Here is a 19547-nt window from a genome sequence, read left to right as displayed (position 1 = left end):
GGCGATCCGTGTTTGCTTTAGTTGGGCTCTTGGTCCCCGTTCCTTTTACTTTAACTTTTCTTTGGCTGCTGTAACAGTGTGTTTGTGTAACGCAATTGTTGTGGCAGAGAAAGCCTAGAAAAAGTTTGAGGTGTTATCAGTTCAATGTTGATGATGACATAATTATCACAAAAATGGGCCTTTAATATTGTGTTTAAAGTTTTGTGTTTATATTTGCCATTAATAACCAACAACCTTGTGGAACTGCATTATTGGTGCCAAAAACATTAAAATGATCACTTATTTGAAGGTGTATAAAAAGCATGTGCACATGATGTTTTGAGCAAGAGTATCATACAGTCACACACAGACATCAAGATTGTGCATATGATTTCCAACAATGGTGACAATTTAAAAAAAAGCTTCATGCTGCAATGCATGATGGGTAGCTTTCATAGTACAAAACTCATCCTTAATTCCCAAGCTTTTTTTGGTTGTCACCGTTGTTGTGATTCATATCCAAAGTCTTGATGTCTGTGTGTGACTGTATGATACTCTTGCTCAAAACATAATGTGCACATGCTTTTTATACACCTTCAAATAAATACACCTTCACCAATAATGCAGTTCCAAAAGGTTGTTGGTTATTAATGGCAAATATAAACACAAAACTTTAAACACAATATTAAAGGCCCATTTTGTGATAATTATGTCATCATCAACATTGAACTGATAACACCTCATACTTTTTCTAGGCTTTCTCTGCCACAACAATTGTGTTACACAAACACACTGTTACAGCAGCCAAAGAAAAGCTCAAATAAAAGGAACGGGGACCAAGAGCCCAACTAAAGCAAACACGGATCGCCACAATGGTGACACTTCAAATTAAACGAATATCAACATCTAAACCTCTGTTAATTCTCAGTAAGATCATAAGACAGCAATAGTCAAAGTAATTATGTCTAAATGAGACCATAAATGATGTTGAAATATGTCCACAATGGCCACATCTGAACTAGTTTTAACCTTGTACGAAGGTTCGATGAACGTCTATATAGGACGTGCAGAACACGTCAAAAAAAGACGTCATAACTTTCATTCTGGCTCCTCAGTGGACGGCATTTCAACGTCTGATTTTTGTAACAAAGACATTGAAAAGAAGTCTTTCGGACATCATTTTGCTTAGTGGGTAGTTAAAAAATTTAAAAAAAGAAAGAAAGATGGGTGGAATCTAACACAATCGTAATCTTGCTGTAGCAAATCCAAACCTTGTGCATACTTTTAGTGCAATCATATGGAATCAGAAGACTGTTATGAACATATGGAATCAGAACCGTTATGATTTTTATGTTTTAATGAATTCTTCCCATACCTTGTTTGCCATGATCATCTGCTTTCCACGTGACCTGAAATCACACACACACACACACACACACACACACACACACACACACACACACACACACACACACACACACACACACACACAAGTTATTTTAAAACTCAGTATTAGATTTACACATGTCAGAATATGTTCCATTGGGACAATGCAAAAACTCAAATGACTATGATCTTGAAGCTGAGCTGGAAAGGCTAACAGTAATATTTTGAGCTGCCATGTGATTTTAGCTAAGTTACATTTATAGAAAGTAATGTTAAATGAATATGATTTACTGTGACCAAGCTGCACACCTAGGTCCTAGGGGTTCATCATGTTGTATTCATATTCTAGTATTCCTGTATCATCAACAAGTACGTTAAGTTACAGTATTTCGATTTCTTAACGGTCTTAATAAAGTTAGTCATGTTAACTATTACGAAATAAACAAAAGAAACACGGTAGGCCTATTTTTAGTAAAACTGCACAGCAAAAACTCCAGTGTTAAATTAACACTCCTGGGAGTGTATATGAGTCCACACTCAAGAGTGTAAAGTGTTAAAATATGAGTGTTAAATTAACACTCAAGAGTGTTAAAGTTAATGAGCTAATTAAGTGATTAATTTAGTAATGATTGATCATTATTGAAGACACCTGATGTTAACAAGCAGAATCACTGAAGGAGAAAATCACAAATTGTAAGCCACCGTTATGGTGATGGGTGTTTGCTTTAGTCGGGCTCTTGACCCTTATACATTTACTTTAGATTTTGTTTGGCTGTTGTATTTTATAACTGCCCGATGAACAAAGAGAAAAAGTGATCTGATGGTGTTGGTTATATTATGACAATCATCATTTGAACTTGATCACTGAACTCATTAAGATCCTTATTTCTGACTTAGATTTATGTTGTTGATTACAGCATAACTGTGAATCTGCATAAATATCCAGAATTTTAGATATAATACAAAGGATTTCTTAAAAGTTGTTTTAAAATAAAAAATAAAAAATCTTTCTTTTAGGTACACACAGACGTCAAGATTCAGTCTATGCATCTCAACAATGGTGACGAGCAGAATATTCAATTAGGAAAAGTAAATTACACAGACAATTCAGATCATAATTTATTCATACCGCAATGCATGATGGGAGCCATTAATGAGTTGTGATTGGTGGCAGCGACTGCAACATGCTTTATTATTGTCACCATTGTTGAGATTCACAGGCTGATTATTGATGTCTGTGTTTCTAAATAAATTCATTTGAAAGTCTTTTGATCAGAACAATGGTTATGAAATATTTTTGGATTATATGAAAAATACTGAAAATCATGTGCTGTAGAATCACAGAGCTGCTGTAACTAACAAGTTAAGCCATCTCAATAAGTTTTGTTTTACAGATCACAACATGATTATGTCAAAACATAACCAACACCATCAGATCACATTGTCTCTTTGTTCATCTGACTGTTATAAATCAATAACAGCAGACAAGCAAAATTTAAAGTAAACATATAAGTGTCAAGAGCCCAACTAAAGCAAACACCCATCACCTTAATGGTAACTTACAATTAGTGATTTCCTCCTTCAGTGATTCTGCTTGTTAACATCAGGTGTCTTCAATAATGCTCAATCATCACTAAATTAATCACTTAATTATCTCATTAACTTTAACACTCTTGAGTGTTAATTTAACACTCATATTTTAACACTTTACACTTTTGAGTGTGGACTCATACACTCCCAGGAGTGTTAATTTAACACTGGAGTTTTTGCTGTGTGTGGCTATTAGAATGGTAAAAAAATAAGCTAAAAACGTGTTTACTACAATTTTATTATAATAAAATAAAGTATGTTTTTTAAGAGAAAAGTTTTCAGCTTCCAGACAGTGTTTCAAAATATCCCGCCATTTATTGGTTTAATGTTACTGACTATCAACGAAGATTTTATACACAATTATGGACTTTAATATGAATAACAATTCAACTAAAGATTGTTTTAGGTCTTTAAGTTAACAAGTAGAGATGTGGGTTGGGTTCAACTGATCTTTCTTAACACAGATCGATAATTAAAAAACGCATGCTGCATTTTCAGTGTTTTGCCCTGACCCAGTTATAACTGAACATCATTTAAGAATGCTAACGTTAGCATGGAAATTGTCTAACCACTTAACACAAATGTAATATAAAACATCGTACACACATGTAGTATGGGACTCTTACCTCAGCCGTTGATCGGTCGGGATGAGGTCCGCTGTGACGACGAACCAGGCTCACTGAAAAAGGGCGCATTATTTCTGGACTGACTGACAGACTACAAACAACTAATATGTGTTCAGCGCTCCTGCTCACGGCTGGCTGCTTCTGTCGAATACGATTATAGCTTTGAACCACTGTGATCACAATCCACCGGTACTTCACTCACGAGCGTAGACTGAAACTTCAAATCTCCCGCTTGCCCTTGACACAGATCGACGACAGAGACAGATCTGTAGCTAACTGTTGTGGGCGGGACTAGCAGCAACGAACCGTAATGGCGGATAATTTGAATCTGCGCGCGCGCGCGCGGGCACACACACACACACACACATACAAACGCACACAAAGCCACGCAGATTTGGAAAAACGATTCATAAAAGACATAAAATATAAGCCTAAATGAAATTTTCGGGCAAATAGCCTACAAATGATGATCAAAATGAACATCTATTTGCAAGACAAAATTAAAAGACTATAAATAATTAAATAGGCTTGCCTAATGTGTGTACAAATCTTAAAACTCACTTTAACCCCCACATGCTTAATAATCTTTAAGGAAAACATGTTTAGTGACTGCTGATTTCTGCAGTTATACCTTATTTTCTTTGTTTTCTAATTCCACAGAAATAATCTGTAAAATATTACTTAATTTTTTATGTAAAATTACACATAACCCTATTAAATTACAGAGAATTTCCTTTAAAAAACGTAAAATTAATGTAAAACCAAAATAAAAGCAATTACCTGTAAATTTAATAGTGGACCTTTAAATTACAACAAATATCTGTAAAATAACAGGTATTCACTGTATAATGACAAAACGACAAAATTCTGTTAAAAAATACAGACCGTTTCCTGTAAATTTACAGTTTTTTTTTACAGTGTGTAGTGGAATATCACAGATGTTTTCCAGACCCCCTCGTTTACCTCGCCCTCCCTCTCGGTGTCCTTTTTTTTTTTTTTCTCTCTCTCTTCAGGACTTATCGACCACCACTGCTCACAATTTATTGGCGCCTTTACTTTCCCTCAGAATTAATGACAGAGCAATTATGAAGAGGGCCGTTTAAAAGCCTGATGGGACATGCAGTCTGTAAACGCCTGCAATCAGACAAAGTGCAGAACCAAGGAGACAGACAGGCAGGGAGATGGAGAGAAAGACAGGCAGAGATGGCTTCTTATGAATCGCATTTTAATTTTACAACAAAATCTTTCAAAGAACATCAAATTACAGTACATTCACTGTTTCTTATTAGAAAAATATTTTTAAATCACTATATTTTTTATACAATAACAATGTACATAAGGCCATTTTTGTTAATGCACAATAATTAACACAATTATAAGGCTTTTATAATGTGAGCATTCTCACCTTTACACATTTGGCTGTGAAAATTGTTGCTGTAAAACTGTTGGGAACATTTCCACAATGTGGAATTGTGAAAATGGCGTGATCTGCCAAGGCCAAGGAAGAGAAGCTCTCTCACTCTGTGATAAAGCACCACATTAATGATACCTTATGAAAGAGCACAAGACGAGGACAGGAAGACCTCAATTACACAGATACTGAGATGAGCTTGAACGGAAGCCCTCAGGAGCAGTGCACACAACACTGACCTGAGATCAGAGGTTAAAATACTCAAAATATACAGTGGGAATTAAAATAATTAACTGAAAAAGTCAAATAACATTATCAAACAGATAGTATTAACTAGCAAAATGTCCCTTAATTTGTTCTTTGACATTGTTATTTAGCCTTTTTTCTTCAAAATTAAAAGTTCACCTAAAAATTCTGTCATCATTTACTCACCCTCATGTCATTGCAAATTTGTAAGACTTTCTTTCCTCTGTGGAACAAAAAATATATATATTTTGAAGAATCTTCCCACTGCTCTTTTATAGCTATGAAAAGGAATAAAACAATGCGGGCTAGATGCAAGACATGAATATTATATGTGAATAATGACTTAAAAGTCAGCTTATTCCTCACATAAAGCTGTAGAATAACTTTAGAAGACTTACACAAATCATATGAATCACATACGAGTTTCACAGACACGGTCACTATAAAGTGCTGAAGGGATGACGTATTTTTTGTATGCCAACCTGGAATGTAGCATCCCTCAACAATAAGTCAATAGGATTTTTTCATTGGCTTTTGGATTATTGCAGACAATATGCTTTGTGAACAACAAAAGTTTATGATTCTTACGTTTCGCACATCAACATTTTGAAGACTAAATACAATCAGCAGCAATAAAAAGCTAAATTTAGGTTTTAAATGGACTACACCACAGCCACATGACTTCAACTTCACCATCACCAAACACAAAGCTATTTAAAATCTACAAGGTGGAAAGTTGTAGAGTTAAAATATAGTTTACAAGAGCATGAGTATAGAGTGAGAGCACGAGTGAGGTATATGTTGTAGAATATAATGTGAAAATATCTTGAGCTTGTTTTAACCACAGACCTTATTTCAGACATTTAAAAACTACTTCAGAACGATGGAACTCATTTCTTGGGTTGTATAGAAAGAGCTGCTGGAAAATCTTCAAAAATCTAATTTAGGGTTCTACAAGAAACATAAAATCAATCAGATTTGGAACGACATGAGGTAAATTATTACAGAATTTTTCATTTTTGTGTGAACTATGTCTTTTAAGTATTTAAAGAAAGCACTGGATTCTATGGAAATTCATTTCAGTCAGAAGAGACTAAGATTATTTAAAATTATACATTTGCTTCTTTTTATAGGAAACGGTGCCACCTACAGTAAATCAATAAATTGACCAAAATGTAGTGTAAGATGCAGTGTGATCCGACATCCGATACCTCTGTCAGCTTTTAAAGATTTGACCGTGTCAGCCAGGGAAACTCCTAGGAGGTAAACACAGTCTCATTATGATATAAACATTAAAGACAACAAAGGTTTACACATGAATAAACTCCATTGAAGTCGACCCTGTTTACTTCTAAATGCTTCTGTAACACTAGAAAGTTTCCATTCATCGTTGGGGAAGCCCTTTTGAGTGTTGGTGTGAAAGAGTTTCAGTGTTCCAGCTCGCTATGACACTCAATCCTTCAATACGTCTGCGTGTGGTTGCCAGGATACAACCAGCACAACAAAGAGGGTCACAACTTTCAATAATGGGGCCTCATAACTTTCAAGGTCAGATATGTTTACGGTGTGTGTATATGAGAGAGGGAGAGGTATATATATATATATATATATATATATATATATATATATATATATATATATATATATATATATATATATGTATATATATATATATATATATATATATATATATGGAGTGTGTAAGGCCCCGATCACACCTTCAGGTTTGAAAACGCGAGGCACACAGCACTTCCCCGATCACACAGCAAGAGCAGTGCGCTGCGTTTTTTATGAGGCAACCACCGAAACAGCTGTCCTGTCAGTCATGTAAATGTCAAAGCAGGCTTTTACTAACTTTATTTACTTTCCGTTAACATTGTGGTAGTTGGTTCGTGAAGTCGTTAAGGTCCTGGTAACCCGCGAGAGTACCACAAGTTTACCCTCCACCTTCGCACTCTCTCCGGACGTTCAAAGCTACTGTAGCTTTACAGCGGGGAAGGCCCGCCTCTCCATTCATTCGATTGGACAGTGGAAAAAAAACGCGATGACATTGGGCGCTTTTTCCGCTCGGAGTTGCTTTTTTTTTCAACTGCAAAAACGCACGCGAGGCGCAGCAGGCGGTAAATGCAAGGGGGTAATCTTTCAGAAAAAACTAAAGCTTCCCTGGTGGCCGCCATTGATTAGCAGACCATCACCTGCTGTTAGCAATCCATTGACTCCCATTCATTTTGGCGTCACTTTGACGGCGAATAACTTCACGTCTGAGGCGTTTAAAGACGCCATTTGTCCATTATTTATTTCTAAAGAAACACGAAAATGTATAAAAGGCTCCATTACCTTGTATCTTACGTTATGGCCCCGTAGAAGCAGTTTTTGTAAAACTAGGCAAACGATTGCGTCATAACTACGCGACTCTCTGTCGCACAGTAGAGAAATTACCGTATAGACAGGAGGAGAAGCTCGCGGGCAATCGGGGGGACGTGGAGGCAAAATGACAAAGTAATTAATCAGAATACTTCCTAGCTCATGGACAGCTCATACTCACGCTCTCCGTCTCTGCAAGTTTCGGAAGGGAATGATTCAGATTTCTCTTGGCACAGCTACTAGAAGACAGACGGGTTGCTCACGTTACATCTACGTCGTCAAGCTCAGTTTGAGTCTGCGGAGTACGCTCAGCCATCAGGAAGTGAGTGCTTCTAATTGACTTCACTTTTCCCCGTTGAATCCAATGGGGTCTCTGTGTCCATTTCTTATACTGTCTATGCGTAAATTGCGAGGCGCCTGGGGCGCATACAGCGCACAGAACACTCCCTGCCATAGGAAAACAATTGAAAAAAAGCGCCTCTCACTGCAAAAAACGCGTAACGTTAGGTGTGATCGGGGCCTTAGTGTTGAAATTTAAGGTTACACAGGCCTTGTCATGGCATGCTTAACTGGCATGCTGTACTTCAAAGGTCCAACAACACCACGCTACTCAATTGCCAATAACTAAGATTCTGTGTTTTTCCTGTGTAAGAATATACAACTGAGTTGTGTTTTATTGTTATACTATGGGGCTGTTAAATGCTTGAAACTGATTGGTTGACAAATGTTCTAAGCTGTGCAATTATTTTCAGGGAAACGCACGGCTAAAGTAGATAGCAACTTAAAAGCTACATGACATTTCTCAGTAGCAAGGTAATAACGGCGCTGTTTTTGAAGCAGATAAACTTAGTTTCTCTAATAGTAGAGATGCTACTGCCGAACACTGTTGAGACACGCACAGACTCGGGTAATTTATGCTTAATCTCGCTCTCTCTTAAACAACATCAAATTGATCTAATTATTGATAATTGCCTTGTATATCGTTTAATACAAATTTTCCCCAAACCTTCAATCCTCCCAAAATAGACTTTAGTCGTAATTAATATTTGAAGCTTTGTCTAATTCTAATGCTCTGTAATGTGACATGTTTGTATTGTATTCTTGCAGTTCTGTAATAAAATAAGGTGATCAGACTCTGAAGAATTGCACATTCACATTCAGTGCGGCTTGCACGCTCCCCTTTCAATCAGGAAATATTTGACTCCTTTTTTATTTGTTTCACAATACTCAATTAATGATTGTAAACTGAGGAGGGTGTCTTTAGAAGTATCTGTTCTGAATTTGACACAAATCACAACAATCCCGTACTATGGGCACAGCCATTAATACAGGTTGCAGCAGAGGTTCCTCTTTTCTTAATGATATTCCAACTGATTTAACTAAAATGTAAGACTGCGTGTGTGTGTGTGTGTGTGTGTGTGTGTGTGTGTGTGTGTGTGTGTGTGTGTGTGTGCAGTACCTGTTGTTTGCGGTCTGAGGCCGGGTCTATAAGTACGTTGATGAGGCTGGGCATCTCTGTGTTTTTCAGACTCTCCTGTAGTGCACTGCGGAGTTCTTCCACCGTTCGAACCAGATACCCCCGACCCCTAAACGCAGTCATCACCTGCTCGTACCGTGCCTCTGGTAGCAGGGTCACTGGAGGAGCACTAAGACACACACAGGTCAGTATTATAGTCAGCGTTTGATACCAGCTGACTTCAATAGAAATTAAGCCTACTGACGCCTATCTGTTACACTAAATTAAATTCCTTTTTAACAATTAACTTATTGACTATATTTATTTGTACAATTTACAGGCATCTTACAATTCAGACTTTTTTTCTAGCAATTGTGAGTTTATATCTCACAGTTCTGCCTTTTTTCTCAGAATTGTCAAATATAGAGTCATAAAGTCTGAATTGGCAAGATATACAGTAAAGTCGCAAAACTTACATTACCGTCTATTGTCAAAAATGAGAAACAAAACAAGCCATTGAAGCATTATCTTCATTTCTAATTTGTAGTTTGTTTTAACAATTTTTTTCTTTTGCACTGCGCTAAAGTGTAGATACTGTAAATTTATATGATATAATAAAATATTTACTTTCGGTCCATGGATTTCAGTTTCAGGCACCTCTGCTTTAGAACCCAGAACTTCCCTTAGGCTCAATACTCACATGGTGGTCATGTCTCCCATCTTTTCCATCTCTTTCCATGTTTCTGGATCCACTCCACTGTAGATGCCATTGTTGTTTATTACTATGATGATGATGGGTAGCTTATACCTATTCAGAATTAAAAGTAGTTATAATGAGGCAGAGCAAATAGAACCATTATAAAAAGTATGCACACCGCACAAACGTCCTGAAGGTGGAGCTCTATGTCTAAGATAAATAATGATTAGACTGATGCATCATGATGTGTAATTCACCTGCACATGGTCTCCACCTCCATGCCAGAGAAACCGAAAGCGCTGTCTCCCTCTACACACACCACTCTCTGAGCGCTCTTCTGCGTCTGCTCCAAAACTGCTGCGGCAATGGCAAAGCCTGGACCCACCCCCATAGTGCCAAACGTGCCTGCATCTAACCTGTACAAGACATTTAGATTACTGCTCTGGACAACATTACAGTAGAACTCAACATTTAATAGAGCTACCAACACTACGGTACATTCTTTAAATTTCCTTCCCAGTAAAAGGCCAAAGCAAATAAGCCTAACTTATAGGAGTCAATATGTCATACAGCTGAAATGAAAATTTTGTTATTCCTGTGATCTAAACATCACAAAAGTTGTTGTCTCATGATCAAAACATAATAAAAGATGTTTTTTACGATCAAAATATATCTTTTTTTATATAAACAACAAATTTTCTCATTATCTAAATATAGCAAACGTTTTATGTGTGTGTGGGATCAAAGCAGTGTTTTTCTCATGATTTAAACAACAAAAGTTGTTTGTTATGATGCAAACAAATCCGGTTCTCATGATCTAAACATAACAAATTCTGTTTTTGTGATCTAAAATAACAAAAGTTGTTTTCTTATGTTAGTTATCTAAACTTTAGTTGTTTTTGTGATCTAATCAACAAATGTTCTCATTATCTAAAAAAAAAAATGTCTTAACGTAAACATAACAAATGTTGTTTTTTTGTGATCTAAACATAACAAAAGTTATTTTCTCATGATGTACACATAACACAAGTTTTCACGTAATAAGTAATCTAAAAAAATAACAAAAGTGGTTTTCTTTTAACCTCAACATAAAAGGTAGCTTTCTTGTGATCTCAACTTTCTCACAGCAGAAAAAAATCTGAATGTCGTCCTCTATTTCTCTCATCACACACAAACCATTTCCTATTTGAAATGTCACATCAGAGCTAGCTTAAAATTTGCCATGGTCATGACAATCAGAGCACATCATTTTTTCTGTCCCCTGTTTAAGAATGTTGACATTTTAATTCATAAAGAATGATTCACGGTTCAAGCTGAACCAATTCCAGGTCTGGATCTGGACAGCTAAACAGTGAATACTGATCTAGGGATAAAAAAGGGAGAATATGATCTTTTGTCACCTGTGTCGCGGGAGGTAATTGAGCAGCATGGTACGGCCGATGTCCATCGTGTTCGCTCCCTCGCTCACTATGATGCAGTCTTTGGGCAGGAGCTCAGAAATGTGGTGGAACGCTGTGTAGTAGTTCATGGGCAGAGTGGACTGGAGAGCAAGGGTCTGTGGGACACAACAATGGTTCATCTAATTCTAAAAATGCTAAATTCACAGTTGACATGTTTACAGAAAGCAAGCTCACACAAGCTCACCTTTGATATCTGAGCATTGGCAGTCATTTTGTCCCTCAGTGTTGCCCACCATTGTGAATCAGAAGGAAATCTCCAGGACTCTGACCTTACAGTCTCCAACAGCTTTAAACCAAGTAGAAAACAAGATTTAAGGGGCCATTTCATGGTTAACATGATTTTCCATAAGTTTTCCACCCTATTAAACTGCAAAATGAGCAAATTAACATGTAGCCATCCATTTATACCTATCAACACTGATTCCAAATTCTGATTCCTCATTTCACAGGCAAAGACGTAAGCCAATAAAAACAGGTATAGAAAAACTGCCATTTTAATTGAGAAAATAAATTAAATGATGCATTTTTGCTAAAAACATTTGTGTAACATTATAAGTCGAACTAAAAGGAAATAAATGCTACAAAACATACTGTATTTCATAGGGATATTGGGAATCTATAGAACATATACTTTTAGAAAAAAAATAGCCATTTAAAAAAGGTTCTAATATATATCTTTGAGATACTAATATGGTACAAAGGAGTACCTTTTGAAAGGGTACCACCTCAGTGACAGCTTTTGTACCTTTTTTTCTGAGAGTGTAGATTGTCATGATGCAGATAAGGGTGCAAAACCAAAAAGCATTGCATTTATGTAAGATAACTCAGGTGATACTGTGGTTTACCTGGCTGACCACAGCCCGTATGTCTCCAAGCAGAGCAGATGCAGCTCTCACATTATTACTCAACTCCTCCGCACATAGATCCACCTAAACAAATTCACAATAAACTGAAGATCATTTAGTCATTTTAAAGACTCCCTGTTGTGCAAATTAAGTTTTTAATGTTGTTTATATATTTATATGTGGTGTTTTTAATATGCTTTAAGATGTTCGAAGCGTTTCTAAAGATGCTGGTTTCTAAAAATGCAGATGGCAACTGCCTGACTCTAAATAGCGAACGGGAACGTGGTTTGTGTAACATTAGCAACACATTATTAGCTGTTTTATAATGTAGTCAAGCCAAAGGCTAATCATATAAATTACCGTTATGTGTCCGACGTTGTAGAGAGCGGTACATAAAATTCATTACCATTCTGATACATCGCCTTGTAGACGACCCTGTATAATTTGTTCTCATGAATCAGTTTCTGGTTCAAACATGGCTGAATTAAACCAATATTTCCACTTGCTATTGTGTAGCGTTTACTACAGTTGGCAGAATGGATCAGGGAGTTCCGCTTATATACAATGAAGCAAGGCTGTAGAGTTACATTCAAGCTATTTTAAAGGGATTGTTCAGCCAAAAATTTAAATTCTGTCATTAATTACTCACCATCAAGTCGTTCCAAACCTGTGAGACATTCGTTCATCTTCGGAACACATATTAAGATCTTTTTAATAAAATCTGACAGCTTTCTGTCCCTCCATTGACAGCCTACACAACTACCACTTCCAAGCCCCAGAAAGGTAGTAAAGACATCATTAAAGTAATCCATGTGACTCCAGTGGTTTAGGCTCAATTTCATGAAGCGATGCGAGTACTGTTTGCTAAAAAAAACCCATAATTTACCACTTTATTCACAAAATATGAATCTCCAACAAACGAGAGCACCACAACGTATGCATGTTGTTTTAGATTAATATTGGTGGTATTAATAAAAGTGGTAAATTATGTATTTTTTTAGTAAACAGTACTCGCATCGCTTCATAAAACTGAGGTTAAACCACTGGAGTCACATGGATTAATTTAATAATGTCTTTACCACCTTTCTGAGGGCTTGAAAGTGGTAGTTACGTAGATTGTCAAGATAAACGAATGTCTTACGGGTTTAGAACGACATGAGGGTGAGTGATTAATGACATAATTTTCATTTTTGGGTGAACTAACCCTTTAAGGCATGACAAAATTATTTTCACAGGAAAAAAAAAACATTTAAATATGTCATTTTGATTATCAAAGGCAAGTTTTAAGGGATACAATTATTGACTGCACTGCAGGTGGACTTTAAAGTCTTTACGCCGATGTTGCAGCAACTTACTGAGTCTCCAGGCTGCAACTAACCTGAATGATCTTCACATGAGGACTGAATCTTGGTGGAAAACCAAAGTGCAGGATCCAGTTGAGTCTGGCACCCAGCAACACTACAACATCAGCCTGCAATAGAGCTCTAGAACAGAGAGAGATGGGCATCACATCAGTCGGTTCCATTAAAAAGAGATTTTGTAAAGATCATTCACACACATACCTGGATCTGGCTGCAGCAACACAGTTGGAGTGGTCATCCGGCAGTACTCCTTTCCCCATAGGTGTGGGAAGGAAGGGGATTCCAGTGACCTCCACCAGCTCCCTGATCTCCTTCTCCGCCCTGGCATACGCCGCACCTGCGCCAGATCACAGCTCAACACTGCATGCCTTGAAGATGCTCAAACACCTGGGTCATTCAGTTCTATTCTGTTCACCTTTGCCCACGATGATCAGAGGCCTCTGAGCCGCTTTGAGGAGCCTGACAGCCTGTGTGATCTCCCTGCTGTCAGCCTGACTCACAGGAGGAGCAGGACAACAGGAAACAAACCTAAGGAAAAATGAAGAACGTGCATACAAGCAATGCAATTGTGCATATTTCAAGATGCAAAAGAAAAAACATCAATAAGTGATCATCACATCATAAACTAGTTAGTCCCCATTGCTATGATTAATCTTCAAGTCTGCATAAAGCTCACCTGACACTGGTCCGGTCTATTTTGGCGTTCACCATGTCTCCAGCTATGTCTATGTAACAAGCTCCTGGGCGGCCATAAATGCTGCTCCTTACAGCCTAAACAACACAAACAGAACATTGTAAATTGTATATTTCGCCTACATTAGGAGCATTTAATTTCAGGAACCAATTAAATGTTTGACAAACATAGGGCAGTGCTAAAAACGCAAATTTCAAAAATGTATATCTGCTAAAATGTATATAAACTTTTTTGTTATATCATATAGATGGCCTCAAAGCTGACAGGCATGGACAACAAGCAACAAAACTTGAATTTTTGATTTCATGGGGTCTTAAAACACAATTTACTTTTTCAACTACAGCTGGTATCATCTCAAGGCTGCTTGGTCGAGCAGAAAACTTGCTATACAGACGACAAGCTTCAACCTGATGAGAAACAAGAAAAAGAATATCACAGGTTAAAGAGACACAAGAAAATAAATACAAATGATATGTTAAGCACATGAAGAGTTCAGATGCAAAAGCCTCTAAGTGCCATCTGAAATTTTCTTCTAGAATGATCATTTTTATCAAGCTTGTATATTTAAGTTCAGTAATTTCACTTAAATGGCAATGAAAATGACCTATTAATTGTCATTTAAGTGAAATTACTGAACTTAAATATATGAGCTTGATAAAAATGATCATTCTAGAAGAAAATTTCAGATGGCACTTAGAGGCTTTTGCATCTGAACTCTTCATATATATATATATATGAGATGAATCACTAAATATTTGAATCTACTGATTGAACGTTTCATTTATCAGTCACCAAATGCTGTTTATTTGTTGCTTAATGTATCAAATCAGTAAAACTGATACCAGAGATACAGAGGCTATTTTGTACTAAAGCCAAACATTTCCTATCGACCCTACTTGAGGGAACTCCTGAAATGCTCCTGTGGTTTCTTGGTTCCTATCAGATGAGCCGCCGATGACAATGACAGGCCTGTGATTTCAAACAAGAGAAGAAAAGTAAAAAAATGGCCCATTTGAGGTCAATTCCCTTTCATTTTAAGTGAATTCAGCAGTGTGGGAGTTCGCTACCAGCAGTTCGTGTTAGCATTGGCCATTCCTCCGAGAGCATGAATCAGCCCAGGTCCAGACACCACCAGGCACACAGCTGGCCTAAGGAAAGGAAATGATATTTCAGCAAAACAGCATGAGAAAAAACAAGTAAAAAAAAAAAAAAGACCTGACATATTCATACCATCCTGTCAAATACCCGATAGCAGACGCAGCATAGCAGGCCTGTTAGGTGAGAGAAGATACATGGAAACACACACCCAGATGGTCTTCATTGTAATGAAAGCAGGACACATTTGAAATGACAGTGGAAAGAGAGACTGTCTTACTGCTTGTTCATTGCGCATGCCCACGTACTTGATGCCCGCTGTTTGGGCGGCCATGGCCACCTCGATGATGGGCACGCCAACGATGCCAAACATGTACTCCACATTCTGCAGATGGAGTTAAATATAAGAAAAGACATACCTAATAGACATACTAATATGTTAAATACTCGTTGTAATATTAAAAGTATTTCTAGTAATCCAAGCCACAATAAAAGAAGCAGTACATTTAGGCCAGAGGTTTTCACTGTGGAAAAGTTTAGAGAACAACAGTGTACATTTTAAAATAAAATAAAAAATAAATAATAAAAATAAGATTATATGAACAAACAAACAACTAACCTACCTTGATTAAAATATTATGAACAAACAAACAACTAACTAACCTACCTTGATTAAAATATTATGAACAAACAAACAACTAACTAACCTACCTTGATTAAAATATCAAATATTAAAATAAATAAAATTTGATTTAAATAAATACATAATAAGCATATACATTTGATTAATATATATAGAAATAATTAATAAAAATAATTAACAAAAGTAATTGATTAAAATTAAAGAAAAAATAGTAATAAATCTGATTAAAATGAAATTATTTAACTAAATAAGTAAATAAATAAAACGGATTTAAAAGAATAAATGATACATCTAACACATCTCATTATATTTTTTTATTCAATTGTTTTAATATTTAATTAATTTTTCACAGTATTAATGGGGCGTTCTATACATGAAAATATATATCTGCCTTTTATTTTTTTAGATAATCTTATTTTGGGTCTGTGACATCTAAAAGTTTGAAGCCCCTGATTCAGGCGACATATTTAGTCAAGTTGTTAGAGATTTCTTTATTGTTCTTTCTTTCTTTTTTTATCTAATAATTTTTTTGACCATAATGTGAAATACACACAATTTCATCTCCATGCCCTATTTAGTGTTTTGATCACACGTTTATTGACAGCTCTATTGCGCATGCGCGGAACCTTTGACACACTGTCCAAGTTCAATAGTACAGCAGGCGATTCTTTGCACGAATGTTGCAATGGAAAAACAACAACTCTGCAAGTAAAATACACGTTAATGACTAGGTTTTGACAAAGGTTTTGATTAGATAGCCTACTTAGATTATTTCATTTAAATATACAGGAGAAACTTAGAGAAAACACACCCGGCAACACAACACAGACCTGAGATTTGAGCGCCTCAGCGATCAGCTGAGCTCCAGTAACTTCATCCATAATCAACTTCACAACAGACTCATTTCACTCATATAACGTTACAGATATCAAACTGCTCTTCTGTCCTGCTGCTCTTCTTCTGTGGTTTGTGCTGTGTAGTTGCAATAAAATGAAAGTGCATGTCTCCACCTACTGGATAACCCGGACGTGTCACTCTCACATTTGTGACAAAGGCTGGTCTCCTTGTGTGTGTGTGTGTGTGTGTGTGTGTGTGTGTGTGTGTGTGTTTTAAGAAGCAACAACATAGTTAAATTTGGTTAAATGGTAACTCATTTAGCCTTCTTTCAAATTTTACACATCAATATGAAATTTCAACTGAAAATCATTCCTGAGAGTATTAGAAACCTTCTAGATTGTGTTCATTACATGTAATTAAAACTCACATCTTTCAATATTCACAGTAATCCTCAATATTTATTCAAATTAATTTATAAAATGATATAATTATGTTGAAAATCTCATATTCCACAGTTGCTATTTTCATTCCACTGTTTCCATTCTCATACTAATTTTGTAACCAAATAAAATAAACCAGGACGATTTAAACTTACAGAGGAATGATCATGAAGTCTTTATTATAAACACAATATATGACATGCTTTGCTTTTATCAACTAGTTTGTAACTTTTTAAAACATTTATAACATGAAAAATATTTAATTGATCATTTATGTATGAGAAATGAAACGTAGCGAAGATTGGTTAAGCAAGAGTTCAAATTTTACTGTACAAAACATCATGACTTGAACAATTCTCTAACTATTAGACCAAATGATTTGCATGATAGACATTGAGAAACTAAAAATGAAATCTTCAGGCTAAACATCATAAATGTCATTGTGAAGAAAGAGGCTGTACTTGTCGTAACCAGTTTTTTCCGTATTGCTGTTTTTGTTGACCTTCACATCCGTTTTCCTGCCCATCGCTTGAGCTTCGCTCTCTCTGCCTTCAAGATACGACTGCAGGATCCGGAAAAACTGACAACATATTACGAGAACATGAATTTAAAATGCAGTAAATGTCATTTAAATATTTTTACAAGAATAAATTAAGCTAAAAAAAGAGAGGTCTGACTGTAATAATAATACAAATAAATAATAATAGGCCTACACATATTATACAGATATGTCCATAAGGACACTCTTAGAAAAAAGGTTGTATGTATATAACCTTAAAGAGTTATATCCGTTTAAACATGAAAGTATTATTTAATAATTTAAGACATTTCTCCTATGGCATAAAGGGTTCTTTAAAATTTAGTCAATTTTTGTAAACCGGTAAAGCTGTAAAAGTGACAAATGTGAACAGATGTGAATTGTACAGTGCTATGCATAAGTTTAGACACCCATACTAAAGTTGACTAAAAAGAGGAATAAAAAATCATCTTTTGGAAACTGAACTTAATGCCTTAATTAAAAAATTAGGAAAAAATCCAACCTTTAAGGACAACAATTTTCTTTGTGAATGAATAATGTATCGTAAATAAATAAATGTCCTTCTTTAAAATACAGGGTGCATAAGTTTGGACACCCCTGTGTTAAATTCCCATAGAGACAGGCAGATTTTTTTTTTTTTTTTTTAAGGATACTATGCATCCTGATAAAGTTCCCTTGGCCTTTGGAATTAAAATAGCCCCACATCATCACATAGCCTTCACCATACCTAGAGATTGGCATGGTTTTATTTCAGTTAGCCTAATAGCTAGTTTGATTTGCATTGAGAGATGATCTTATGGAAAGTACCTCATGCCAATCTCTAGGTATGGTGAAGGCTATGTGATGATGTGGGGCTATTTTAATTCCAAAGGCCAAGGGAACTTTATCAGGATGCATAGTATCCTAAAAAAAAATTCTGCCTGCCTCTATGGGAATTTAACATAGGGGTGTCCAAACTTATGCACCCTGTATTTTAAGGAAGAACATTTATTTATTTACGATACATTATTCATTCACAAAGAAAATTGTTGTCCTTAAAGGTTGAAAATTAAATTAAGGCATTGAGTTCAGTTTCCAAAAGATGATTTTTTTTCCCCCTCTTTTTAGTCAACTTTAGTATGGGTGTCTAAACTTATGCATAGCACTGTATCCCTTTGCAATAAAAATACAAATAAAATCAAAATTGTTTTGAGTAAACGCAACCGGAGTGTAGCATGAATTCTGGTTGAAAAACGTCATTTTTAACTTTTGTGCCAAGTTTGAATTTTTATCACAAAACGTTTCTAAGACTTCAACCACCTTTTAAGCACATGAAAAATATTCCTATATAAAAAATTCACATATAACTCCCACATTTGCAGCAAGAGTCTTTGAGTGAAGAACAGAGCAGTTTGACTCACCAGGGTCCTGGTCTGTGGGTTGCTCAGAGACTTCCACTCTTCATGTGAGAGGTCCGACTCCACAGAGATCATCAGCAGTGTCATCAGAGCCAACACTTTCAACCTAGACGCAAAACACAACAGACAGAGACATTCAATCCCAGCATGAAACCACATCTTCAACATCTAACCAAAAGGACTCACATGTTTGCAGTGCCCGTGAATGCAGTTTGCTGTTAGCTTGCCTCTGTTGCTCAAAAGCGCACTGACCTTGCTTTTATACACAGCCATACATGAACAATTCGCACCTTCTGGCAAATTGGCATTTCTTTTTTACTCAAAGAATATCTGGATGGACCTTGAGTGCCATAATTGATATAATTAACTTACCTTATAGCGTCATCATGGCTCCCTTAGAGACATACAACTCAGAATAGCCTCTTATAATTATGGTATTTATGGGTTTAACCTTTAAAGGGGCATGACGAATGTAAAAGACT

General features: G+C 36.1%; 2 protein-coding genes across 3 annotated transcripts; both read right to left on the bottom strand.

Annotated features, from left to right (window-relative positions):
• Window positions 1–4786: 4786 nt before the first annotated feature.
• LOC308686725 (2-hydroxyacyl-CoA lyase 1-like) lies at window positions 4787–16817 on the bottom strand. 2 transcript variants are annotated; one of them, XM_081395161.1, is made up of 17 exons: window positions 16684–16817; window positions 15491–15595; window positions 15346–15386; window positions 15183–15263; window positions 15012–15084; window positions 14445–14522; window positions 14098–14192; window positions 13837–13949; window positions 13623–13758; window positions 13439–13544; window positions 12061–12144; window positions 11400–11501; window positions 11156–11310; window positions 10013–10171; window positions 9759–9866; window positions 9062–9248; window positions 4787–6494 (listed from the first exon to the last, which is right to left on the bottom strand). In XM_081395161.1, exons 1-17 carry the CDS (start codon window positions 16732–16734, stop codon window positions 6462–6464), a joined length of 1707 nt encoding a protein of 568 aa, XP_081251287.1. In that variant the 5' UTR covers window positions 16735–16817; the 3' UTR covers window positions 4787–6461. The 2 variants fall into 2 exon arrangements, with proteins under 2 accessions (XP_081251287.1, XP_081251288.1); XM_081395162.1 differs by having other exon boundaries at window positions 4795–6494; window positions 15519–15595.
• A 734-nt stretch (window positions 16818–17551) lies between these two features.
• Window positions 17552–19459, bottom strand: c16h2orf66 (chromosome 16 C2orf66 homolog; the record flags this gene model as incomplete). The annotated part of the gene is made up of 3 exons (XM_081395163.1): window positions 17552–17710; window positions 19069–19171; window positions 19438–19459. Coding segments are annotated over 3 exons (284 nt in total), but the record flags the coding sequence as incomplete, so codon positions are not given.
• Between the last annotated feature and the right edge of the window lie 88 nt (window positions 19460–19547).

The sequence above is a fragment of the Scardinius erythrophthalmus genome (genome assembly GCF_964197995.2).
Source record: "Scardinius erythrophthalmus genome assembly, contig: HAP1_SCAFFOLD_702, whole genome shotgun sequence".
Lineage (NCBI taxonomy): Eukaryota > Metazoa > Chordata > Actinopteri > Cypriniformes > Leuciscidae > Scardinius > Scardinius erythrophthalmus.
This window is presented reverse-complemented; position numbering and strand designations above follow the sequence as displayed.